This window comes from Oncorhynchus mykiss, chromosome 17 (assembly GCF_013265735.2).
Source record: "Oncorhynchus mykiss isolate Arlee chromosome 17, USDA_OmykA_1.1, whole genome shotgun sequence".
Lineage (NCBI taxonomy): Eukaryota > Metazoa > Chordata > Actinopteri > Salmoniformes > Salmonidae > Oncorhynchus > Oncorhynchus mykiss.
In genome coordinates this window covers 44,552,913-44,579,807 of record NC_048581.1, presented here as the reverse complement: position 1 = coordinate 44,579,807, position 26,895 = coordinate 44,552,913, and the positions used below count along the sequence as shown (strand labels likewise).

The 26,895-nt window shown below is 43.7% G+C and overlaps 2 protein-coding genes across 7 annotated transcripts in view; one reads left to right on the top strand and one right to left on the bottom strand.

Moving 5' to 3' along the window:
- Nucleotides 1-8,971, top strand: part of cfap100 (cilia and flagella associated protein 100) — a 26,706-nt gene extending 17,735 nt beyond the window's left edge. For 3 of the 6 annotated variants that reach the window (XM_021568551.2, XM_021568549.2, XM_021568552.2), the window contains 11 exons: nt 742-809; nt 1,225-1,388; nt 1,476-1,556; nt 2,954-3,156; nt 3,377-3,473; nt 3,629-3,671; nt 4,856-5,010; nt 6,450-6,585; nt 6,843-7,045; nt 7,314-7,407; nt 7,890-8,971. In XM_021568551.2, the coding sequence (XP_021424226.2) occupies nt 742-809; nt 1,225-1,388; nt 1,476-1,556; nt 2,954-3,156; nt 3,377-3,473; nt 3,629-3,671; nt 4,856-5,010; nt 6,450-6,585; nt 6,843-7,045; nt 7,314-7,407; nt 7,890-8,003 (1,358 nt within the window). In that variant the 3' untranslated portion in view covers nt 8,004-8,971. The remainder of the gene's footprint in view (nt 1-741; nt 810-1,224; nt 1,389-1,475; nt 1,557-2,953; nt 3,157-3,376; nt 3,474-3,628; nt 3,672-4,855; nt 5,011-6,449; nt 6,586-6,842; nt 7,046-7,313; nt 7,408-7,889) is intronic. The other 3 variants (XM_036949957.1, XM_036949958.1, XM_021568550.2) reach the window with 3 other exon arrangements.
- On the bottom strand, nt 8,738-26,895 carry si:dkey-156n14.3 (zinc finger protein ZXDC). Its single transcript, XM_036949956.1, has 10 exons — nt 24,720-26,895; nt 24,225-24,377; nt 22,608-22,686; nt 22,064-22,194; nt 21,588-21,758; nt 20,705-21,492; nt 20,437-20,521; nt 17,954-18,126; nt 17,640-17,741; nt 8,738-9,734 (listed from the first exon to the last, which is right to left on the bottom strand). The coding sequence occupies exons 1-10, from the start codon at nt 26,722-26,724 to the stop codon at nt 9,648-9,650; spliced, it is 3,774 nt and encodes a 1,257-aa protein (XP_036805851.1). The 5' UTR covers nt 26,725-26,895; the 3' UTR covers nt 8,738-9,647.

Below are 26,895 nucleotides of genomic sequence, written 5' to 3'. Positions count from 1 at the left end.
ATTTATGCAGAAATACAGGTAATTCCAAAGGGTTCACATACTTTTTCTTGCCGCTGTATAATTTAAAAGTTCCATTTCACGCCATGCTGTTTATAAAAATAATGAATTATAATTTACCGTTTTCACACAGTTATTTTTCCCTGGAAAAGGGAGTGGTTTTGGGCGGTAAATCCCAGTAAATCTTGGTAACCGGCTTCCTGCCATTCAACCCTAGTTGGGTCATTCCAATGAGTTGGGTTCGGGGCTGTTGGAACTGAAGATGCTGTATTTATACCCAGCTTATGGTCGGTACGGTACTGCATTATATAGCCTACAAAGACTGCTAGCAGCTGCCCCCTGGCGCCAATTCTAAATATTCAGTATTCATTCACGTCCTCCTGCTGCAGGACTAATTTCCTCCTGTGATGAAATGGGTCAAATTAAGATCCGACATCTGTATACACTGTCCAACCAAATGCTTACTTGCAGGTTCCTTCTTGACAGTGCAAGAACAGTAAGAAATAATACAATATAAGATTGTGAACAAAAAGTAAATGACTCAGTAGAATAAACATTTTAGCAAAAGTATAATACAGGAAGGCACAATTTATAGTCCTATATTTACACGTGTATTGGGGAAAGGGGGATTGGGGGGCAAGTGTTTAAATTGTGCAGTATTTAGCAGTCTGTTATCAGCAGTTGTGATGTGTGTGTGGCATGAATGTATGTGTGTGTGTAACCAACCATACTGTTTCTCCCCAGATCGCAATATTGACAAAGAGAGCATGAATGAGTTTATCACCAAGAAAAGGGAGATGTTTCTGCTGGAGGTAAGAAGGGAATGAAGGTCCATTAAAACTGCCTGGGTGATCATGTTATGCTCTTTATGACAACTGGAATGTGTCCACAGATATTCGTTCTTTATACGATACAGAAATGCTTGATCATTGAATTAAAAGTAAATGTATTGTTATGTATTCATCGTCTTTAGTGGTTCCCACTAGTGAGGAGTAGCCTGTGTCCAGGTACAGTCAATACAAGCTTCTCCACCTCCCTCAAGTTGGTGGCATTTCCCACCTCTTGACATCTCCCTTCTTCCCGCCCTCAATATTTCTCTCTCCTGTCCATTCATCCATCCACCCATCCATCCTCCAACCCTGCCTGTCCCTTCTCATCCCTAATCCCCCATCTCTCTCTCTCTCTCCCCATCCCTATCTCCCTCATCTCTCTCCCCCTCTCTCCCAGTACTCCTTGGCTGTGAAGCGTGGAGAGATCGAGCAGTTGGAGAAAATGGCGACCGGCCAGGAGAGGAAGCTGATGCGCGCCGAGCGGTTCCTGGAAGACGACGCCATCATGTTCGACGAGTTCCTCAAAGAGAATGACAAGAACTCTGTGGAGGCCATCAAAGTGTAATAACTAACAATATGATTGCTATATGTACAATCTATCTTCCTCTTCTACTTCATAAAATCACATGGTGTCTCCATTTTGCACAGTGCTGAGTTAGAGACCAAAGTGAAACTGGAGAAGGTGACTGAGATCAAGAGGCTCACGACTAGGATGGTGACCATTAAGAGGTGGGTAGTACCCAGAGCATTACAGCTAGGATGACCATGGCCTCCCGCCTAAGTATAATATTGGAACTATTGGCGTAAATAAACTATAGTCAATGCTTGATGTACGTGAAAAAGTCATAAAGGTTACACATCATGTACACCACCGTTCAAAAGTTTGGGGTCACTTAGAAATGTACTTGTTTTTGAAAGAAAATTTAATGTTTTGTCCATTCAAATAACATAGAATTGATCAGAAATACAGTGTAGACATTGTTAATGTTGTAAATTACTTTTGTAGCTGGAAGCGGCTGATTTTGTATGGAATATCTACATAGGCGTACAGAAGCCCATTATCAGCAACCATCACTCATGTGTTCCAATGGCACGTTGTGTTAGCTAATCCAAGTTTATCATTTCAAAAGGCTAATTGATTATTAAAAAACCCTGTGAAGAGGCGACTCCGGGATGCTGGCCTTCTTGGTAGAGTTCCTCTGTCCAGTGTCTGTGTTCTTTTGCCCATCTTAATCTTTTATTTTTATTGGCCAGTCTAAGATATGGCTTTTTCTTTTCAACTCTGCCTAGAAGGCCAGCATCCTGGTGTCGGCTCTTCACTGTTGATGCTGAGACTGGTGTTTTGCGGGTACTATTTAATGACAGGCGACTGTTTCTCAAACTAGACACTCTAATGTACTTGTACTCTTGCTCAATTGTGCATCGGGGCCTCCCACTCCTCTTTCTATTCTGGTTAGAGCCAGTTTGCGCTGTTCTGTGAAGGGAGTAGTTCACAGCGTTGTACGAGAGCTTCAGTTTCTTGGCAATTTCTCGCATGGAATAGCTTTCATTTCTCAGAACAAGAATAGACTGATACATTTCAGAAGAAAGATCTTTGTTTCTGTACATTTTGAGCCTGTAATCGAACCCACAAATGCTGATGCTCCAGATACTCAACTCAGTACTCAAAAGTCTAAAGAAGGCCAGTTGTATTGATTCTTTAATCAGGACAACAGTTTTTAGCTGTGCTAGCATAATTGCAAAAGTGTTTTCTAATGATCAATTAGCCTTTTAAAATTATAAACTTGGATTACCTAACACAACGTGCCATTGGAACACAGGAGTGATGGTTGCTGATAATGGGCCTCTGTACATCTATGTAGATATTCCATTCGAAATCAGCCGTTTCCAGCTACAATAGTCATTTACAACATTAACAGTGTTTACACTGTATTTCTGATCAATTTTATGTTATTTTAATGGACAAGAAATGTGCTTTTCTTAAAAAAACAAGGACATTTCTAAGTGACCCCAAACTTTTGAAAGGAAGTGTATATCTCAAAGATGTGTGTGTGTGTGTGTGCGCGCGCGCGTGCGTGTGTTCATGCGTTTGTTTGTGTGCGTGCGTGCTTGCTCTTCTCCTGCAGTGACATCTCTAAGTTTGAGGACATCATAAAGGAGTACACCATGTACAAGGAGTTTCTCTTCAAGCTGTCCCCTCCAGAGTGGCAAGAGGCACAGAGGGCCAAGGGTAAGACCCCCAAAGCCAAGTCTACCACCAAGTCTGCCACCAAGGACAAGTCCAAAGAGAAAGACAAAGACGAGAGGGCCACTCCGAAAAGAGGTTCTAGTATGTCTTCTTTCTTAGTGTTTTGTTATGTATTGTTGCATAAACATTTGATGTAGTAGCCTGTAAAATGGTGACGGGCTGTTGCATTTGATGCTATTTTGTGTCTATACTAAAGCGCCCCTTTTTTAATCTCCGTTTTCTGTCTCTTCCTCTCCCTTACACACACGTACACACGTGCGCGCGTACACACACACACGCACGCACGCACACACACACACAGAGGTGGAAAGCAGGGCGTCCTTTGCGAGTCGGGAGCTGCCCCCTCTCCGGGATGCCAGAGCCCCCTCTAGACAGTCGATAGTCCAGAGTGACAAACCGTGAGTGTGTGTGTGTGTGTGTCACAAATCCCGAGTACAACATTGGGCCTCAGGGTATCTATGTGAGTCACCCATTGGCAGAAGTGGGTTTGAATATGACCGTGTTCTATGCTATAATTTTGGCACATCTTTGTGCTGAGTTCCTGTCTTTTCAGGAGTCCTGTGGCAGAACTGGAGACCGACAGCTCTGAATATGAGGTTAGTTTCAACTTTAGAAGGTAAGAATTACACTGGAGGATAACGGCATTCTGGAAAATGTGAAAATGTGAAAATTGAATAAATGAGACGTTTGAATAAAAAGTGAATACAGGCTGAATATGACTTAAAATGTCAAGGGACGATTTTCCGGACACAGATTAAGCTCAGGCCTAAAAAGTATGCTTAATGGATCAGTCTCGACTAAAATACCTATTCTCCAAGGGCGCGTTCAAGCAGATCACTTTTGACCTTCGTTGGTCGCTGCCTTCCAAAGTGTGTTGCATTAAGGGAATAAACATTTTCGACTTGCTTTGACTGCAGTCAACTGCAAGTTTCTGCAGTTGCTCTTCACCAACTTCATCCTACAGCCATAGCCTGGATTGTGGGAGGCTCTATTGTCAACCAATCATTAGGGTGTTTTTGTTTGCTCCACGCGAAAGTGACCAAACACGTGACCGAAACCGAAACCAACTTTGCCGCGATTCATGTATACAGTGGATATGTACAAATGAATGTGATATTTGGGGCTCTCAATCACTAATTGATAGTACAATGTACACACATATATTTACAGTTTGTGAGTGTGTAATATGGAGGTTGGAGACATTACAAAGAAAAGCTTGTACAAACAATGGCAACACTGCCATGTTGCACTGAGCCTTGCTGTTGAAAAACCATACCTGTTGTATTCAGGCGCATGTGACAAATTTGATTTGATTTGTGTCCGACTGTCGGCTGTCGCAGATGCACCTCCCCCGACTTCACTCCTCGAATTTCGTCTGCAGTTGGTTGCTTCAGCCTTACTACTTAAACAAGCCCCATGACTAGGATTGATCTGGGAAAAACAAGCAAAATCTGATTATGTTGAACTTCAACCCCACTAGTCCATCCAGGCAACCTAGCTTCCTGCTAAATTATATCTTTCCCTGTACATTTTTATAAACTTCTGCCTACTTTTCAATTTGCCCTGGATGAAGTCTATGGGAGAATCTCAATAGTGTTTCCTCGATTCTTCACGCCCACTCTCCTCGCCTCCTTCTCAAAACTCGCCCCTCTGACCTTCTAATCCAATGGGTTTTGAGAAGGAGGTGAGGAGAGATGACGCGATGAATCAAGGAAATGCTATTGAGATTCTCTGTATGTCCCTATGCTTATCTGTGTGTGGTGATTGTCACCCCCTGCAGGAACACCCAGAGCTGTATTTCACAGACCCCAGGCAACTTCTGGAGTTGCTTTCAGAGCTGGAGGAGCAGAACCTCTCTCTGATCCAGAACTCCAGGGAGACGGAGGAGGCCCTGGAGGTGTTCAGTAAGGTCATGGACCATACAAGAAAGAAGATGTAAGTAAGACCTGCTGGGGTTAGAGGTGAGAGGTAGATAGAGAGTGAAGTGAGTACTACAGATGGAAGTGAATGTAGAGATTCACACAGTGGCTCGGACCACTGGATTATGCCTCTCATTCCAGTTACACTGGTTTGGATTTCTCCCTGACCAATATGGCTGTCATTTTCACTCCATTCGGGAACTTTGAGGGTTTACGTCAAAGCCCTTCTGGTAATGTAATAGGATCTCCAGATAGAATATGAACAAAATGTTTAGAATTACAGGACATTAGCTGTAAAACGGCAAAATGTTCTCCCAGCCTCATGGCAAAATTTGTAGAATAGCAGGAAATTAGTTTTAAAATTCTAAATGATCTCAGCATCATTGCAAAATGTGTAAAATAGCATGAGATTAGCTATAAAACTGCACATGTTCCTCTCTGCTCCATGACAAAATGTGTAGAATTTCAGGAGATTAGCTTTTAAAATACAACATTCTCTCAGCCTTATTGCAAAATGGGCAGAATAGCAATATAATTCATATTAATAATTAATTGAATTTGTAAAGTGCTTTTCTCAGACCAGAGGCGAAAAGATAAATAATAATAATACAGAATTAATAAATGATAATAAAAACAATCCAAAACACATAACACAGACAACAATCAATGCTATATGCAGGTGTGGTCAGATCCGGAGGACATGAGAACAGAATTAGCAGAGGTCCTAGAAAGTTTTACTGAACTGCACGGTCAGCATGGTCTGAACAGCACGGTCTTGAGCTGTGCCTTAAATGAGGACAGAGACTCTGCAGTCCTAATAGTGTCTGGAAGTGCGTTCCACAGCCACAGAGCCGCGTAACTGAAAGCCCTGTCACCCATAGTTTATAGTCTGCTGAAGGGCTGCTGAAGGGAGATGGACCTGGAGGAGCAAAGGGTAGAATGAGGTCAGACAGGTACTTTGGTCCAGAGTTTTTCGTAGCTTGGTAGGTGTGAACCAGGATTTTGTAGTGGAGGTTGAACAGTGGAGGTTGAACAGCACTGGAGTGATGTACTCGCGGGGGAGGTGTGGGTGAGGACACGTGCAGCACAGTTTAGGATATAGCCTGTTTAGGCACTTGGCATATGCTCCAACAAAAATGGTAAATATGTGTAGAATAGCATGAGATTAGCTATAAAACTGCAAAAGTTTATCTCTGCCCCATGGCAATATGTGTAGAATTGTGTGAAATTTGCTTTAAAACAGCAACATTTTCTCTCTGCCTCATGGCAAAATGTTTAGAATAGCATGATATTAGCGATAAAAATTCCAAGTTATTGTAGAAAATAAATTATTTTGACTGACATTGACAAGTGCTAGGATGTTTTATGTCATGAGGTCCCTTCATAGTTCCTTTTCTCTCTTTCTCTTTCCTCGCCTATTTCTATGTGTTGCGCGGCTCCCCCCCCTCTCTGCAGGGAGCTGGAAACCGTCCAGCTGACCCAGCAGATCGACATCATGACCCACACCATCCAGAGGGAGAGGGACCGGGCTGCCGAGCTGGAGCTGAGGGCCCGCCTCTTCAACTTTGGGAAGTACAAATCCGCCGACCAGGTAGGATAGAGAAGACTGCCCTTGAGACAGTGATCTAAAGTCAGTTTAGAGTCTGTCCGTCCCTAATGGTCAATGTTCAGATTTGGGGAAGGTAAACAAATCCTAGATCTGTGCCTAATGACACTTCTACTCACAGTGGGAAATGGGACAGGTCACACTGACAGTTATGCAGAGGACATGCTAATGTCAGTAGTGAGCCAGTCATTGGCCTTAGATCATATAGATCTTTCTCTCTCACCTTTGTTCCTCCACTGTAGGAGTTTATGTTGGACTCCCTGGGCGCTAAGGTGGAGGAGGTGTACCGGAGCTGCGTGGGTGACACAGAGGCCAACCTGAGCACGCTGCAGATGCTGACGGTTATCGAGAGCCGCCTGGGTGAGCTGCTGGAGAACGTGGAGATGATCCCCAAGGAGCGACTGCTGATGGCCGAGAGGACCAAGGAGAAGGAAAGGAGGCTCAGGTAGGGGAGAGTTGGAACACAGCCTCGTAGGGCCATCATATAGGCTAGTCAGGTTGGCCCCATTCCAATTCAACCTACACGTCTTAAGGATCTAAGCTTTAGGCTTTGCCTGTTCAATGTGGTAGCTGGGTGCCAGAGCTGAGTTTCTTTCAGTTTAAAGCAAATCTCTGTGAAGTTGACAACTAGACTGGAGATTTAGCCGTTTAGATTAAATTAATTGACCCTTCTCCTCCTTTCCCGCCCATGATCCCTTGCTTCCTTTCCCTAGGCTGCGTGATGAGAAGATGCATCAGGCGAAGCAGCACCAGGAGGAGAGGCTGAAGAGGGCCCTGGAGAGAGCACAGGCAGACATCAAGAAAACAGTCAGTCACACAATCTGCCTCAACACCACACCATCACAATCCTACAGGCAAACGTTATGACCAAAGTTCCGCCAGAAAATCTGTGTGAAACATGACATCTTCATTAGACGCCGACAACCCAGATTACATTGCGTAACTAAGGGCTGGATTCAGTCTGTATCGCAGAAGATCCGCATGAAAAAATGTAAGGTCATTTCTGATTGAGCCGACATATGCAGATTTTTACGGTGAATGCAGGAACATTACCTTTAAATTTAAATCGAGCTATGCCGTGGATCTTCTGCGATACTTCCACAATATGGATTGAATGCAGCCCTAAACTGCAAGTTTAGTTACCTGGGCGACTGTTCTATTATAATATATGGTAGAAATGGAGAATAAGCATAACGTTTGATAAATATCCAGAGTTCATGTCATATAATTAATTGTACTACAGAAACCATACCATTGTGTTCCCTTTATTTGACGATGCTTTTCTCCAGACTGGCAAGAAACTGATGGCCAGATCACAGCCCCCTGCCGGCAAGCTGAAGACCAGCCAGGTGTATGACATCTCAGACAAGGAGAAAGAAGAGCAGCTTTACTTCTTCACCTAAGGGGCAGAGTCAGTCACATTACTGACCAGAACTCATTCAATATGTTTTGGCCTATTGTGGGGCTGTGACTGAGAAAGAAGAGCAGCTTTACTTCTTCACCTAAGGGGCAGAGTCAGTCACATTACTGACCAGAACTCATTCAATATGTTTTGGCCTATTGTGGGGCTGTGACTGACTCACTGTAAATACTGACCAATAATTGGATATGACATGACAGGTATAAGACTTTTCAAATGTCTCCATTGGACGCTGGTGATGTCACATGATGGGATAGGTCCTACTTTTTCAGTGCTGGGTGGTTGTTTATATTGACTCAGTGGGGAGCATGTGGATTTTGTTTTGGTGGAGAGCTTTCTGGGGCAGGTGAACAGTACTCTCCCCACACATTTTATAGACTTGGATTATTTTGTGTTACCAGATTTACAATATTTTGCCATACCAGATTGTTTTCTTATGCATTTCTTATCCGTTATATTATTGATAATCTATTGTGCTTCTTTACCTTATATCTGAATAGCAGTTAGATGGACTGCATGCATGTGATGAACAAATTAATAAACATTTCACAATAAAAAGTTCTGCTCTTGCCTCTTTGGAGTCAATGTAAACCTATAATCTATAACCCCAGAGTGAAACCAGGAAAGCCAGATAGCTAAACCTAGACTTGATTAAGATTTCTAAGTTCTACAGAAATACTATAAAAGACACCAAAAAAAAAGACAGTACAAAATAAATATAATTGTGCTTTGATCGTTTATTCAAACTCTTGGCGTTTGGATTCAGCCATTTGGTAAACCAAAGATAATAAATAACAAGTAGATGGAAGTCATGACATATTGATAAGCATTAGACATTATAAACAAGTGGACCGGCAACATGTTTTCAACAAGGACCGCTCAAGTCTCACTCAACCGTAGTTCATATAAGACACAGCAGTAGAAAAATAAATCTACCCCCCCCCTCCCCCAAAAGAAAATAGTAAGAACAAAATAAAAGTCTAACAAAAAGCATATGCTCAATGGTTCTGGGAGTAAAGTATTTCATGTCTATAAGGCCTCCTAGACAGAAGCTCTGACAACAGCACACTGCGAACGAGTGGCTGGAATATGGCACCGTAGCGGCGACTGACAAAACGTCAGTTTGACAAGAGACACGAGGGACCTACTGGATGTGCAATAACACAACAGTCTCTCGCAATAATGATTGTGGTACAAAAAGGGATTTCTGAAATACAGTATAAAGTGAGAGAAATAAAGTCCCCAAATGTAACTTTCCCTTATTTATGATTCAATTCATCCCAAGGTGCATTTGGTTCTGGGTTCCACTTCATCCACACCCCAGATATACAGAACTTTCTCATCTCGCGTTTCCCCACACCAGAGATAATCAGAAACATTGAATGCAGGAAAGATTAAGAAACCATCTTCTTGTAGGGGAAGATGTTGTTTTAACATCAGTCTCATAACATTGTTGGAGAGAGTGAGGTTGTTTTCTCTGTTGAGTTGGCAGGGGACGGTGGATGTCTTGGGTTAAAACGCTGCCTCCCAATTATCCACCATTTTCTCTAGCGCCCCACTAGCCCTCATCTTTCTCAGAGGACATTGATCCCTGGCTCTGGGCTGACCATCTCCTCCCTTCTACTCCTCACTCCAGGTCCTGCAGGTTGATGGTGCTTCCTGTGAACTGGGAGTTGTCCGAGCCATTGTCATCCTCTGTCAAAGCAGGAGGTTCCTGAGGAAAGGCAGAAAGAAATGACTCCTTTACTTCAATGTTAACTACAGTACAAACAAACACACACCAATCACTGACATTCATTCACTGACATCAGACAGCCTATATCAGTATATACACACACAATATCTACAGTGCAAATTACAATTCAAGATATATAAAATGGCTGTGTCTCTTCACAGCCCCCTTTGTGCAGTAAGGTGTTCTTTTGCTGTTTTTTGGTAAAAAAAAAAAAAAAAAAAAAAAAAAAAAAAAAAAAAAAAACTGGTTTTATTGCTAACTTGAGTTACCTGGGGTGGCAGAGAGTTCCATGTAGTCATGGCTCTATTTAATACTGCACTTTTCCCAGCCTCTGTTGTGGACTTGCAGACAGAAGAGACCTCTGGTTGCATGTCTGGTGTTGTACCGATGAGTGTCCGAACTGTGTGCCAACTGCTTGAACAGACAGTTCGGTACCTTCAACACATCAATACCTTGCACAAAGACCCATAGTGACGCAAAAAGACCCATAGTGACACAGTCAATCTCTCAACTTTGAGCCAGGAGAGACTGACATGCATGTTACTGATACCTTCTCTCCGTGTACATTAACTGTGATCGATATGTGCTTCTCTGTTCTGGACCAACTGCAATTCACCTACAGCATGTCCTTCTTTGCCACACATGACCACACAGCTGTTTTGACAATGAAAGCTTGCTATCTAGGGTTACACCCAGCAGTTTAATCTCAACTTGCTCAATCGCCACATTATTCAATAGCTCTAAATGAGGTTCAGCATTGAGTGACTTGTCCCAAAAATGATGCTTTTGGTACGAGATATTTAGAACCAGCCTATTGCTAGTTACACATTCCAAAACTGACTGTTGAGCGTCTCCGTGTCTTACTGTTGCAGCCGACGTGTATACTGTTCGAGTTGTCAGCGCACACACACACACACGCAGGCTTTATTCAAGGTCAGAGGAAGGTAATTTGTACTGCCCTGCGGAACACCACACAACCGAATTTGCATGAGAGGCTTCGATTTAACGAAGACCCTGTGTTCTACTAGATAAGTAACTCTCGATCCATAATAAGGCAGAGGATGATAATCAATAACGCCCACATTTTTTCAGCAATAGGTTATGATCAATGACATCGAAAGCTGCACTGAAGTCTAACAAAACAGCTCCCACAATCTCCTTACTATCAATTTCTTTCAGTCTATTAGGAGTCATTTTTGTCAGTGCCGAGCATGTTGAGTGCCCTTCCCTATAAGCATGCTGGAAGTCTGTTTTCTGTTAAATAACTATTTCATCAAACTATTTTTTCAAAACGTTTGCTAAGCACTTGTAACAGACTGATTGTACCATTAAAGGGTGCTCTTCTATTTTTATGTAGCAGAATGCCCTTTGCCTTCCACCAGGTCTGAAGGCACACACACTGTCTTCTAGGCTTAAAATCGAATATGTGGCAAACAGGATTCACAATCTATTCTGCTACCAACCTCAGAAATGTACCATCCAGATTGTTGGTACCCGGTGGATTGTCCTTATTGAGTCCCACTTTGTGGAACGCAAAACTACAATGCTTGTCTTTCATTATTTGGTCTATCATGCATGAATGTAAAGGCTCAGCATTTGATTTTTGCATGTCATACCTAAGTCTGCTAATCTTGTCAACAAACAAGTTATTAAAATGGTTGGCAACAAGCCATCTGACTCAATGGAGGATGGAGCAGTTGGATTTTTTTGCCTAGAATTGATTTTAAAGTACTCCAGAGCTTTTTACTATCATTCATCTTTGTTCCATAGTATAGTTTCTTCTTTTTTTGTTTAGCTACGCGATTTCTGATTTTTCTGTACGTTTGCCAGTCGGCTGTGTTGTCAGACTTATAGTGCCATCGGAAAGTATACAGACCCCTTGACTTTTTCCACATTTTGTTACGTTACAGCCTTAAATTTACTAAAATAATTTCTCTCCCACCTCAATCTACACACAATACCCCATAATGACAAAGCAAAGACATTGTTGCAAATACGTAAATGTGATTATTTTATTTTTAATATAAGTGTTCAGACCCTTTACTCAGTACTTTGAAGCACCTTTGGCAGTGATTGCGTTGCTGCACAGCTATTTTCAGGTCTCTCCAGAGATGTTTGATCAGGTTCAAGTCCGGGCTCTGGCTGGGCCACTCAAGGACATTCAGAGACTTGTTCCGAAGCCACTCCTGCGTTGTCTTGGCATTGTCCTGTAGGAAGATTTACCTTAACCCCAGTCTGAGGTCCTGAGCACTCTGGAGCAGGTTTTCATCAAGGATCTCTGTACTTTACCCTGTTAATCTTTTCCCCTCAATCCTGACTAGTCTCCCAGTCCCTACTGCTGAAAAACATCCCTACAGCATGATGCCACCACCAGGCTTCACCGTAGGGATGGTGCCAGGTTTCCTCCAGACGTGACCTTTGGCATTCAGGCCAAAGAGATTAATCTTGGTTTCATCAGACCAGCAAATCTAGTTTCTCATGGTCTGAGAGTCTTTTAGGTGCCTTTTGGCAAACTCCAAGTGGCCTGTCATGTGTCTTTTACTGAGGACTGGCTTCCGTCTGGCCACTACCATAAAGGCCTAATAGGTGGAGTGCTGCAGAGATGTTTGTCCTTCTGGAAGGTTCTCCTATCTCCACAGAGGAACTCTTGAGCTCTGTCAGTGTGACCATTGGGTTCTTCTCACCCGTTTGCTCAGTTTGGCCGGGCGGCCAGCTCTAGGAACAGTCTTGGTGGTTCCAAACTTCTTCCATTTAAGAATGATGGAGGCCACTGTTTTCTTCAATGCTTCAAACATATTTTGGTACCCTTCCCCAAATCTGTGTCTCGACACAATCCTGTGTCGGAGCTCTACGGACAATTCCTTTGACCTCATGGCTTGGATTTTGCTCTGACATGCACTGTCAACTGTGGGGCAATTTATAGCGATGGATCAGATTTCTAAACATCAAATATTAATAATTTGTTATGCTAGAGACATGAGGTGTGCCATAGTCTATGGCCTACACCAGAAGTTAATGGGTATCTGTAGGAGGAATGCATATGATCAATGCAATTAAGCTTGGAATGTACTGAGTGTAGGGAAAACAATCATGTGGCAGCACTGATAAGGGGGGAGAGCCATGGATTAGTGATGAAGGGGGTCGAGGTGAAGTCACATTAAGGGAGAATGAACCATTTATTGCCTGTATCTTCATTTTCTGCCTAGCAATAAAGATTCAATGTTTAGCAAGAGAGAGGAGACTCCACCCCAAATTGGGATATATATTATATATATATATATATATATATATATATATCCATAGAACCAAGTCTGTCTGTTCAGCTGTTCAATCCTCTGGGATTAATAAACTTGGTTTAAGCTTTCATAGTGTCCGTCGAGTTCTTACTCTGATATTTAGAACCTAACAAGACAGGTGTGTGAATTTCCAAATCATGTCCAATCAATTGAATTTACCACAGGTGGCCTCCAATCAAGTTGTAGAAACATCTCAAGGATGATCAATGGAAACAGGAAGCACCTTAGTCTCATAGTAAAGGGTCTGAATACTTATGTAAATAAGGTATGTTTATTTTTTAATACATTTGCAAAACTGTCTAAAAACCTGTTTTTGCTTAGTCATTATGGAGTATGTGTGTGTAGATTGCTGAGGAATTGTTGTCAATCAATTTTAGAATAAGGCTGTAATATAATAAAATGTGGAAAAAGTCAACGGGTCTGAGTACTTCCCGAAGGCACTGTATTTGCCATTTCCTTTGCCTCATCCCTCTCAGCCATACAGTTTATCAATGAATCATCTATCCATAGGGATTTGGCAGTTCTAACAGTCAGTTTCTTGACGGGCGCTTGCCTAGCAGTAACCGGAAGAAGCCGTTTCATAAATGCTTCAAGTGCAGCGTCCGGATGTTCCTCATTACACATTCTTTTTCACATCTTCGATATAGGAATCCCAGCAAAACCTCTTGTATGATCGTTAACACACAATTTTAGATCCATTCTTTGGAACTTTGGGCTAGATATGGACATTGTAATCATTACATCCAATTGGTGTGGATACTGCTATAAAGGCAATTTCTGCAACATTAGTAAAGGTGTGATCAATACACCTGGGTGATTTAGTTCCTGTTTGTAAATACCCTGGGAGGTTGACTGATGCCTTGAAGCATATTGCAGGCAGTGGTTACAGCTTGAAGATTATTTTTGAGTGGGCAGCTTGATGACAAGCAGTCAATATTTAGGTTACCCAGATAATATACAGTGGGGCAAAAAGTATTTAGTCAGCCACCAATTGTGCAAGTTCTCCCACTTAAAAAGACGAGAGAGGCCTGTAATTTTCATCATAGGTACACTTCAACTATGACAGACAAAATTAGAAAAAAAAAATCCAGAAAATTAGATTGTAGGATTTTTTTATGAATTTATTTGCAAATTATGGTGGAAAATAAGTATTTGGTCAATAACAAAAGTTTCTCAATACTTTGTTATATACCCTTTGTTGGCAATGACAGAGGTCAAACGTTTTCTGTAAGTCTTCACAAGGTTTTCACACACTGTTGCTGGTATTTTGGCCCATTCCTCCATGCAGATCTCCTCTAGAGCAGTGATGTTTTGGGGCTGTTGCTGGGCAACACGGACTTTCAACTCCCTACAAATATGATCTATGGGGTTGAGATCTGGAGACTGGCTAGGCCACTCCAGGACCTTGAAATGCTTCTTACGAAGCCACTCCTTCGTTGCCCGGGCGGTGTGTTTGGGATCATTGTCATGCTGAAAGACCCAGCCACGTTTCATCTTCAATGCCCTTGCTGATGGAAGGAGGTTTTCACTCAATCTCACGATACATGGCCCCATTCATTCTTTCCTTTACACGGATCAGTCGTCCTGGTCCCTTTGCAGAAAAATAGCCCCAAAGCATGATGTTTCCACCCCCATGCTTCACAGTAGGTATGGTGTTCTTTGGATGCAACTCAGCATTATTTCTCCTCCAAACACAACGAGTTGAGTTTTTACCAAAAAGTTATATTTTGGTTTCAACTGACCATATGACATTCCTCAATCTTCTTCTGGATCATCCAAATGCTCTCTAGCAAACTTCAGACGGCCCTGGACATGTACTGGCTTAAGCAGGTGGACACGTCTGGCACTGCAGGATTTGAGTCCCTGGCTGCGTAGTGTGTTACTGATGGTAGGCTTTGTTACTTTGGTCCCAGATCTCTGCAGGTCATTCACTAGGTCCCCCTGTGTGGTTCTGGGATTTTTGCTCACCGTTCTTGTGATCATTTTGACCCCACGGGGTGAGACCTTGCGTGGAGCCCCAGATCGAGGGAGATTATCAGTGGTCTTGTATGTCTTCCATTTCCTAATAATTGCTCCCACAATTAATTTCTTCAAGCCAAGCTGCTTACCTATTGCAGATTCAGTCTTCCCAGCCTGGTGCAGGTCTACAATTTTGTTTCTGGTATCCTTTGACAGCTCTTTGGTCTTGGCCATAGTGGAGTTTGGAGTGTGACTGTTTGAGGTTGTGGACAGGTGTCTTTTATACTGATAACAAGTTCAAACAGGTGCCATTAATACAGTTAATGAGTGGAGGACAGAGGAGCCTCTTAAAGAAGAAGTTACAGGTCTTTGAGAGCCAGAAATCTTGCTTGTTTGTAGGTGACCAAATACTTTTTTCCCACCATAATTTGCAAATAAATTAATTAAAAACCCTACAATGTGATTTTCTGGATCTATTTTTCTAATTTTGTCTGTCATAGTTGAAGTGTACCTATGATGAAAATTACAGGCTACTCATCTTTTTAAGTGGGAGAACTTGCACAATTGGTGGCTGACTAAATACATTTTTGCCCCACTGTACCTCTGTTGATATCACATACATTATTCAACATTTCACACAGTCCAAATACTGACTTTTAGCACCTATAGCAACTTCCTACGATAATAGGCTTCAGGTGTGGCAGATGAACCTCATCGCCCAACATCAGTGTCCGACCTCACTAATGCTCGTGGCTGAATGGAAGCAAGTCCCCACAGTAATGTTCCAACATCTAGTGGAAAACCTCCTCAGAAGAGTGGAGGCTGTAAATGCAGCATAGGGGGAACCAACTCCAGATTAATGGCCTTGATTTTAGAACTATACGTTCGATAAGCAGGTGTCCACATACATTGTCATGTAGTGTACCTAAAATAAAAAAATAAAAAGAGGGGCATGGATCAGAATACCAGTCAGTATCTGGTGTGAGCACCAGTTTCACCAGCAGTCCGGGTGGCTGGTCTCAGACCATCCCGCAGGTAAAGAAGCCGGAAGTGGAGGCCCTTGGCTGGCATGGTTACACGTGATCTGCGGTTGCGAGGCTGGTTGGATGTCCTGCCAAATTCTCTAAAACGACGGAGGCGGCTTTTGGTAGAGAAATGAACATTAAATTCTCTGGCAAATCTCTGGTCGACATTCCTGCAGTCAGCATGCCAATTGCACACCATCTCAAAACATGAGACATCTGTGGCATTGTGTTGTGAGACAAAACTGCACATTTTAGAGTGGCCTTTTGTCCCCAGCATGAGGTGCAACTGTGTAACGATCATGCTGTATAATCTTCTTCTTGATATGCCACACTTGTCAGTTAGATGGATTATCTTGGCAAATGAGAAATGCACACTAACAGGGACGCAAACAAATTTGTGCACAAAATCTGAGAAAAATAAACTTTCTGTGCTTATGGAATTTTCTGTGCTTATTTTTTATTTCAGTTCATGAAATATGGGACCAACAATTGACATAATACATTTATATTTGTGTTTAGTTAAGCAATAACTACCCGGACTATCTGCATTGACACTTTTTGAGTTATCACATATGCTGCTGTTACCGTTTATTATCTATCCTGTTGTCTAGTCAATTTATCCATACTTCCATGTACATATCCACCTCAATTACCTCCGACTCTGTACCCAGTGTATACAGCCAAGTTATCGTTACTCATTGTGTATTTATTCCTTCTGTTATTTTTATTATTGATATTTTTCTCTCTGCATTGTTGGGAGGGGCCTTATGTAAGCATTTTGCTGTTAGTCTACACCTGCTGTTAACGAAGCTTGTGATAAATAAAATTTGATATCTGACTAGCTATGTGAAATTAGTTTGTCTTGTCCAGTTAAGTAAATCAAAAGAGAATGGGCACAGGCCCTCAGACCGGTGTTCCCTCAAACTTTTTGAGGCACTGAGCAAATTTTAGGTCTTGTGAGCAGAAACTTGAACATAGTGAGAATTTTGAGCAACTTCTGGGACATGTTTACAGTGAACATTGAGGCTGTACCCTTACAGTTTTAGACAGTAGCCAATAGGCTATTGTGGCTATTTGGGCATAATGTAGGCCTACCAACAAAACCAATGGCGCAAATCCCATAACCTTTTCATATGGAAATAGTTTTTGATTTCTATGATATAGCCTGTATGTGGTGTTCAATGCAGGCCTACACTGCATGAGGCTTAAAAACGTTTTTACATTATAAAGGGGTTAACATTAATTAATGATTTTGTACTTGGTCTATAACACCATTGGCCACTCATGGGTGACACATTCACTCTGTTGCGCTCTGGTCATGCAACAAAAATCAGACCTAATCTTGCAAAGTTAGATTTGTTTTGTTGCATTGAAAAGGGGCAGATATAATGTTGATTCAATCACAAAAAAAAACATTGCATCTCTTGCATTTCTTCTGCGCAGCAGTCTCGGAGGAAGTGAGTTGCAGAGCACGCGCGCAGCTTAGATGGACATTGCTTCAGTCCACGGCAATTTGGCTGCACAGTCATTGGCATTTTGGGTTTTTTGAAAACCAGAGTCACAAATAAAATATATTACTAATTCTATCTGCAAAAAAAGCCCACCTGTAGGATGTTGACGGGAAGGTCCACGGTGAGTTGGGAGTGGGAGCTGGAGGGCTGGGAGCTCAGCTGGAAGGCTAGATCTCCGTCGCTGGGAGGGTCGTCCTTACACACACACACACATTTTAAATACTTAATTTGAATACACAAATCACATTAAAAAGGATTCAAACATTCCAATGGTCATGCATGGACACACTCGTATATTTTATTTTGGTCTGTAATACATGCCTTCCTCATCAGCATTCTTGTCTGTGCCTTATAAATTAAAACGTTGGGCTAGCATTCCAAATGTCCTGGTAGGAGAACCTTCTCACCTGCAAGAGTTGGATCTGCACATACTGGGCTCCGGTGACAGGGTCACGGATAGTCAGCCCCCCATTGGCAGTTGCAGAACCTTCCCCAAAACGGGCGCTTGTGGGAACCAATGGCGCTGAGGCACTGCTGGCCTTGCCGCCTTTACTCTTCCTCTGACCCAATCCTGAGCTCCCTGTAACAAGAAAGGATTAAATAGTTCAAACTATTACTACTAGAGGCTAAATCATATGAGACTAGTACCGTATCTTTAATGATGCTCTATTTCTCGACGACAGATAAAACAGGAGCATAATCATAATCATATGAGAAGTTCCTATTAGAGGTCGACCGATTAATCGGAATGGCCGATTAATTAGGGCCGATTTCAAGTTTTCATAACAATCGGGAAATCGGTATTTTTGGGCGCAGATAAAAATGGTTTTATATACCTTTATTTAAATAGGCAAGTCAGTTAAGAACACATTCTTATTTTCAATGACGGCCTAGGAACGGTGGGTTAACTTCTTAAGGTATAGGGGGCAGCATTTTCACTTTTGGATAAATAGCGTGCCCAATTTCAACTTCCTGCTACTCATGCCAAGAATATAAGATATGCGTATTATTAGTAGATTTGGATAGAAAATTATGAAGTTTCTAAAACTGTTTGAATCATGTCTGTGAGTATAACAGAACTTATGTAGCAGGCAAAACACAGAGGACTAACAGTTCAGATTTTTATTTTTTTAGGTCTGTCTGTTCACTGAGCTCTCATTGGGAAACGACATTTCTTAGGAACTTGTTTTCAGTTCCTACCGCTTCCACTGGATGTCACCAGTCTTTGGGATTTGGTTGAGGTTATTCATTTGTGCAATGAAGTAGTACGGCCATCTAGGAACTGCGTAACACTGTTGAGAGTTGCGCAAGACTTGAAAAGTAGCTGGTTTGTTGTCTTCCTGTATTGAACACAGATAGACCCATCTTCAATTTGATCTATTATTAACGTTTAAAAATACCTAAAGTTGTATTACAAAAGTAGTTTGAAATGTTTTGGCAAAGTTTACAGCCAACTTATATATTTTGTAGTGACGTTGCGGAATTTGGAAGCTGTTTTTTTCTGGATCAAACGCGCCAAATAAATGGACATTTTGGATATATATGGATGGAATTAATCGAACAAAAGGACCAATTGGGATGTTTATGGGACATATTGAGTGCCAACAAAATAAGCTCGTCAAAGGTAAGGCATGTTTTATATTGTATTTCTGCGTTTTGTGTAGCGCCTGCAGGGTTGAAATATGCTACCATCTTTGTTTACTGTTGTGCTATCATCAGATAATAGCTTATGTTTTCGCCGAAAAGCCTTTTTAAAATCTGAAATGTTGTCTGGATTCACAACGAGTGTAGCTTTAATTTAGTATCTTACATGTGTGATTTAATGAAAGTTAGATATTTATATCATTTTATTTGAATTTGCCGCGCTGCATTTTCCCTGGCTTTTGGCCAAGTGGGACGCAAGCGTCACCTATACCATAAGAAGTTAACTACACATGGTTGATGATATTACTAGATATTATCTAGCGTGTCCTGCGTTGCATATAATCTGCCTGAGCATACAAGTATCTAAGTATCTGACTGAGCGAGCGGTGGTAGGCAGAAGCAGGCGCGTAAACATTCATTCAAACAGCACTTGTGAGTTTTGCCAGCAGCTCTTCGTTGTGCGTCAAGCATTGCGCTGTTTATGACTTCAAGCCTATCAACAACCGAGATGAGGCTGGTGTAACTGAAGTGAAATGGCTAGCTAGTTAGCGCGCGCTAATAGCGTATCAAACGTCACTCGCTCTGAGCCTTGCAGTGGTTGTTTCCCTTGCTCTGCATGGGTAACGCTGCTTCGAGGGTGGCTGTTGTCGTTGTGTTCCTGGTTCGAGCCCAGGGAGGAGCGAGGAGAGGGACGGAAGCTATAATGTTACACTGGCAATATTAAAGTGCCTATAAGAACATCCAATAGTCAAAGGTTGATGAAATAAAAATGGTATTGAGGGAAATAGTCCTATAATTCCTATAATAACTACAACCTAAAACTTCTTACCTGGAAATATTGAAGACTCATGTTAAAAGGAACCACCAGCTTTCATATGTTCTCATGTTCTGAGCAAGGAACTGAAACGTTAGCTTTCTTACATAGCACATATTGCACTTTTACTTTCTTCTCCAACACTTTGTTTTTGCATTATTTAAACCAAATTGAACATGTTTCATTATTACAAATAAAGTTAAAATAAGTGTTCACTCAGTATTGTTGTAATTGTCATTATAACAAATAAATACATAAATTTTTTTAAAAAAAAATCTGATTAATCAGCATCGGCTTTTTTGGTCCTCCAATTATCGGTATCGGCATTGAAAAATTATAATCGGTCGACCTCGAGTTCCTATGATGCTCTTTATTTAGGTCTATGAATAAAAATGAGCCAAATTGTGAGTGGAATGTGGGCTATACATTTACCTGAGCAGGCGGTGGGGCCTCTCTGTTTCCTCTTCTTGGCCAGCTGGATAGCTCTGTAGTCAGTCCGCGCTGAGCCACTACTTTCCTACAAGGCAGATGGGGAAAAACGTGACACACGAAACAACTGCCGTAACTCGGAACATGTAAAGAAACGAGGAAAAATAACAACATCTTATCTCAACTGAATGTCAAATTAAGGGAAAACACGGTTATTTGAATTTCATTCTTCAAATGCTGTAACCAGAGCGTTAGTTAGTAAGCCACTCACCAGGAAGGAGCAGGGCGAGACTGCCGAGCTGTGGCTGAGCTCAGGCTCTTTCTGTGGGCTGAACGTGCAGCCACTGCCAGGGAACACAAACTGGGTCAGCACCTTGCCCCCCTCCTGCTGCCCCAGCACCTCCACACAGCCCAAGAGAGGCCCGCTGCCACCCCTGCTCCCTCCAGCCTCAGTCACCTTAGAGGGGGACGAGAGGAGCTTGGGCCCAGGGGGCGCAGCCAGGGGTGAGGGCTCGGCAGCCAATGTGCTGGAGGAACTGAGGGTGTGTGTGAGTGTATGATGGTCTGCGGTGGATGTGGCAGCCTGCATGGTGAGGGCCGTAAGGGAGCTGAGGGCTTCGGGGGTGACTGTCTGCACGTCGTCCAGGTTGAGTGTGCCCTGCGGGGGGAGGACTCCAACTGTCCCCTCCAGGTGGCCCATGTCCGCCCCTGCCGCCAGGATTAGCGGGTCCACGGAGGCTTTGGCCCTGGTAGCACCGTGCCCGGACGTGCCCAGGGCGGTGCCAACCGAGGCTGGGTCGATGGTGAGGATGCCTGAGCTGACCAGGGACAAGTCCATGGCGAAGGAGCCTGCTGGCCCTGCGCTGCCCACGGGCACCCCGACCCCGTGGGTGGTGGGCGCAGGACCCCCAAGCACAGCAGAGAACAGGGAGCTGAGGTCCAGGTTGGCAAGCTGGTCGCTTCCGGTGACTCCCGAACCAGTTCCTGTGGCAGTGGCTCCGCTGACCAGCTCGCTGCTGGGGGTCAGCGTGGGTGTGGCCTCCAGCTGGCTTAGCACGTCTGATTGGACGAAAGAGACACAGTCATTACACAGGCAGTGGGGGTGTTTGAGCATGTGTTTCTTGAGGAACAGAGTATGTGTGTGTGATCCGTACCGGGGCTGAGGTGGTGGTGTTTGAGCATGTGGCTCTTGAGGCTACTGCGGGAGGAAAAGTGCTTGCTGCAGTTGGCCACGGGGCAACACGTCCTCAGGCTACCCGCGTCTTGCTTGTGCTTCTTCGAGTGGATATACAGGCTGCTCCGTGCTGAGAACTTGGCACTGCAACCTACACAGGCACACACACGTAAGACACATTTATCAGAGGCACTTTAGAGAGAAGGGCATATCCAACGATCAACCAAAAGCAGTTCAGTCCAAAAATACTTTAAAAGGGGGAAATGTATGTTTTGATTAACCCTACATGGATAAAAGGACGAAGCCAACGGTAAGAGAACAAGGCCTGTATTCATAAAGCGTCTCAGAATAGACCATAGCAGTGATGAACTAGGATCGGGCCTCCCCTGTCCATGTCGGCTAATCTTATTCACTATGGCAAACGATGATCCTAGAGTATCTCATGATGACACCTACCATCTACGTGGCACTCAAAGGGCTTGGTGCCCAGGTGGGTGATGCTGTGGCCCTTGAGGTGCTCTGCCCGGGTGAAGGACTTTCCACAGCCCTCCTCTGGGCAGGTGAAGCGCCTGTCGTCATCATGCTTCCTGAAATAACAGAGGGCGGGGGGGGGGGGGGGGGGTTGGTGCGGTCTATGTGGTCCAAGGTTAAATTCTTTCGTCATATGTATACAAATATAATGGAATGCTTACTCCTATGGCTCAGGGAGTTTGAGCTATGGGTTTGCTGGCATTCCAGAAAGGAACACATAAAACTGGATGTGTTTTGTAATGGCAAGATGCTTTGGATAAAACTTATGATAAATTACCTTTTTATTATTACCACATTATCAATTAGGGAAGTGTATGACTCTGAACTAAAAATCCAACACTTTCAAACAAGAGTGACAATTTGGTAGGACAGTTATGAGAGGCCCTAAACTAGAACAGAGGACCCACACCATCAAAATACCTAAACAACTCAGGGATGGAAAGTTGAGTGAGGGACAGCATTAAGTTACCTTTTGTGCCTAAGTAACTTGGACATGCTGGTGAAGGACCAGCCACAGGCCTCTGAATCGCAGATGAATGGCCTCTCGCCTGAAACCGAAAGAGAAGACTTAGCCTAGGCATGAGTAACTATACTACTGGTGAAACACGGACAACATAATATGGATTTGTGTCTGTGTTTTGATATCAATATCATGAGCATTTATTGGTTGTGTACACAGATTTGCAGGTGTTATAGCAAGTACAGCGAAATGCTTATGTTACTAGCTACAACAGTGCAGTAGAATATACAGTATATATACAAAAGTAAGTGGATACGCCTTCAAAACAGTGGCTATTTCAGCCACAACTGTGGCGGAAAGGTGTACAAATTTGAGCACACAACCTCCAAAGAAAAATATTGTCAGTAGAATGGCCATACTGAAGAGCTCAGTGGCTTTCAACGTGGCACCGTCATAGATTACTCCTTTGTAACAAGTCAGTTCGTCAAAACTTCTGCCCTGCTAGAGCTGCCCCAGTAAACTGTAACTGCTGTTACTGCTCAGCCGCAAAGTGGTAGGCCACACAAGCTCACAGAACGGGACCACCGAGTGCTGAAGAGCGTAAAAATCGTCTGTCCTCGATTGCAACACTCACTACCGAGTTTCAAACTGCCACTGGAAGCAACATCGGCACAAGAACTGGTCGTCGGGAGCTTCATGAAATGGGGTTTCCATGGCCGAGCAGCCGCACACAAGCCTAAGATCACCATGCCAAATGTCGTCTGGAGCAGTGGAAACGCGTTCTCTGGAGTTTTGAATACCGCTTCACCATCTGGCAGTCTGACCGACAAATCTGGGTTTTGGGGATGCCATGAGAACGCTACCTGCCTCAATGCATAGTGCCAACTGTAAAGTTTGGTGGAAGAAGACTAATGGTCTGGGGCTGTTTTTCATGGTTTGAACTATGCCCCTTAGTTCCAGTGAAGGGAAATCAACACTACAGCCTAGAATGACATTCCAGACTATTATTATGTGCTCCAACTTTGTCGAAGGCCCATGCTGTTTCAGCATGTCAATGCCCCTGTGCACAAAGCAACATCCATACAGAAATGGTTTGTTGAGATTGGTGTGGAAGAACTTGACTGGCATGCACAGAGCCCTGACCTTAACCCCATCGAGCACCTTTGGGATGAATTGGCACACCGATTGCGAGTCAGGCCTAATCGCCCAACATCAGTGCCCGACCTCACTAACGCTCTTGCTGAATGGAAGCAAGTCCATGAAGCAGTGTTCCAACATCTAGTGAAAAGCCTTCCCAGAAGAGTGGAGGCTGTTAAAGCAACAAAGGAGGGACCAACTCCATATTAATGCCCACAATATTGGAATGAGATGGTCGACAACAGGTGTCCACATACTTTTGGTCATGCAGTTTGTGGTGACAGTTTTGTTAGTCACTTTGAATCAAAATTCATCTGTGGCAGTTTTCGCTCAGCTTATAAAAAGCGTTAAGCAACTTTAAATGTTAAAATTGAACGTGATGTAGTATGGGAACATTTTAGGTGGATGCTACTCATGACAATGTAAAGTGCACTCAGACCTTTGGAAAAGTGTTAAGGCTATATAAACATATCAATCACTATGAAGTACCTGTGTGGCTGCGCATGTGGATCTTGAGGCGGCAGGCCTTGTCATAGCGCTTGTCGCAGCCCGGATAGGTGCAGGTAAACTGGCCCGTCTCGCGGAAGTGTGTGCGGTTGTGGGAGAATAGGGCACTGTAGGTGATGAAGGTCTTCTCACAACCTGAGGAGACACACACACACACACACACAGGTTAAATACCCACGCACAGAAAAAAATTATAAATTCTGTGACAATATATGAATATACGTGCATATAGACTGTTTAAAGTGAATGTGAAAATGTGAGTCTCAACATCATTCTGTTACCAAGGAATTGCCCATTAAATAGTTGTTCAGGTGAAATGAATGTTCAGAATGTTGATTCAAGTTTCAATGTAACATGCACAAGTACAGTGAAATGCCTTTCGAGTTGAAGGCATTTGACTACACAAGCCAACATAGGACATTGAAACTTGAAACATCATTCTGAACATTCATTTCACCTGAACAACGTTCACCTCACCTGGAAACTCGCACTTGTGTGGCCTCTCGGGTTCAAAATGGGCCCGCTGGTGATTGGTCAGCCGGGTGGCACTGCGGAAGCGCTCACTGCAGATTTTGCACACAAAGGAGTTCTCTTGGTCGTGCTGCTTCACGTGCGCCTTCAGGTTGTAGACCGTGGTGAAGCGGCGGCCGCAGCCCTCCCACTCGCACTTGTGTGGCCGCACCTTGTCGTGAGACTGGAGGTGGCGTTTGAGCTTGTAGGAGGTGGTGAAGGCCCAGCTGCAACCCTCAAAGGTGCATTTGAAGGGCCTCTGGTCCTCAGTGTGGTTGAGAAGGTGCATCTTGACCTTTTGGCGCGCGTCGAAGGTGCTGAGGCAGCCGGGCTGGGGGCAGCGGTACGTTGTGACTAAGGCACCTTTCTTGGAGAGTCCTGAAGCACCGATGAAGCTGACAGGCTGGAAGTCGTCGTTGTCGACACAGTCGACGAAAGAACCCTCTGGGCGCAGGGACACCAAGTCACCCTCGCTTATGGCACACAGTGTCCCACTCTCCTGCTTGATGACTGGGCACGAGTCCAGAGAGGCGCCAAACTCTGACAATGAACAGTGGTCAGCCAGAGCCAGTTCGGAGTCGCTTGCGGACATGCCAAGCCTAGGCTCTTCGTGGTGACCAGTCCGAATAACTGCCACATTGCTGATTTTCCCAATGGATTTGGTCCCGCTGTCATAGTTGAGAAGCACTATGTCCTCATTGTCTTTCATTCCAAGGTGTTCCTTCAAGCCGACCATTCCGTCATCTTTGTGGGTGTAACCCTCTGGAGGTGCTGCTAGAGTCAGTATCCCGTTTTCTATGGTTACTATGATGCTTTGGTTGTTTATCATGATGGTTCCAGAGAAAGTCTCGTTGGCAGAGGCCCCATCTGCATTGGCGGAAGCAGAGAGGCTCGTTCCAGGGTCGGAAATGAAGTCGGAAGTGTCCATCGTGTCGCTCATTTCCACGATATAGGTGTTTTCTGAAATCAAGGCACTGCGTTCTCTAGCTTCGGGCTGAGAAAGTAATTCGTCTGCCGCGCCACTGTCAATGTTGTCAAGGTGGCCGCATATGTTATCGCCATATTCGTTTGTCAAAACAGCGTTTTCATTCTCCGTTTCATAACACATAGACTGTTTTTCATTCGGTACAGTTGCCTCACCCTCACTATTTGAGCTTGAAATTAATGCACTACACTGAGGAGCAGTTATTTTCAAGGCCCTGCCTGCTAAATTGTTCAAATTCTCGTCTGATTCAATAAGGGTATTGGTGTTTTGAACCTCCATCGAATTACATGGAATGATTTTGGAATCTTCAGGCTTCTTACCGATTATTGTATCTCCATCTTTGGATGGATTCCCCAGTCTGTCTTTATTTGTGTCATTTCCATCCTCTTGGACAATGTTGAAAACCACATACAATCCCTCTGTGTTTTTATTCGCGCTAACCGTGGTGTTGCTCCTGTAGGCCGCCGTGCTCTCGCTCGCCAATGACTGCAACAGGGAGGCGCCGTCTTCATGTTGCTGCCGTAAAACCGCAGTTTGCAGTTGCTGCGAATGTTCCTCTTCCCCCTCAAAGAAAGGCAACGCCATTTGCAATATGCTATCCCCACTTTCAACATCATATTTGTAACCCGTCCTCAAATCTTGTGGAGGCAGTTGTGTGTTTAGCTCCCTTTCTTTCAAAGTATTCACGTTACGGAGTCCCACACTCGCTGTTTGGGCTTGAAGAGGGCTATTATTTTTACCGTCCTGCTTGCAGACGGGCAGGCAAACACCGCTGCCATTTTCTACCAGCAGGCGAAATGGAGATGTCCTCGGCCTATTGTTGTTGTTGCTTTGCAGTTCGTGCGATTCCAAATTGTCCTCTGCTTCGTTCTCGTTCGAAATGGAGCGAGAAAGTGTCGTTGTCCTAAACTGAGACGAGCCTGTTCTACGTGGGGCGCCATGTTGATAGTAAATGTTTTGGGCATCAGAAAGCCCCTGGATTTCCATCTTGGTATCCCTGTAGCAGGCTGCAGTGCATACAAGGCCCGCCCTTCCCACAAATGGGGAAGGCGAGCCGGTAAGCAACGCCAAAGTTTATCGTAAACCGTGGCCGGAATGGATGGATAACAAACCGATGGAATGGAACTATTTGTATCTTATTGCACAGTTCAAACCATT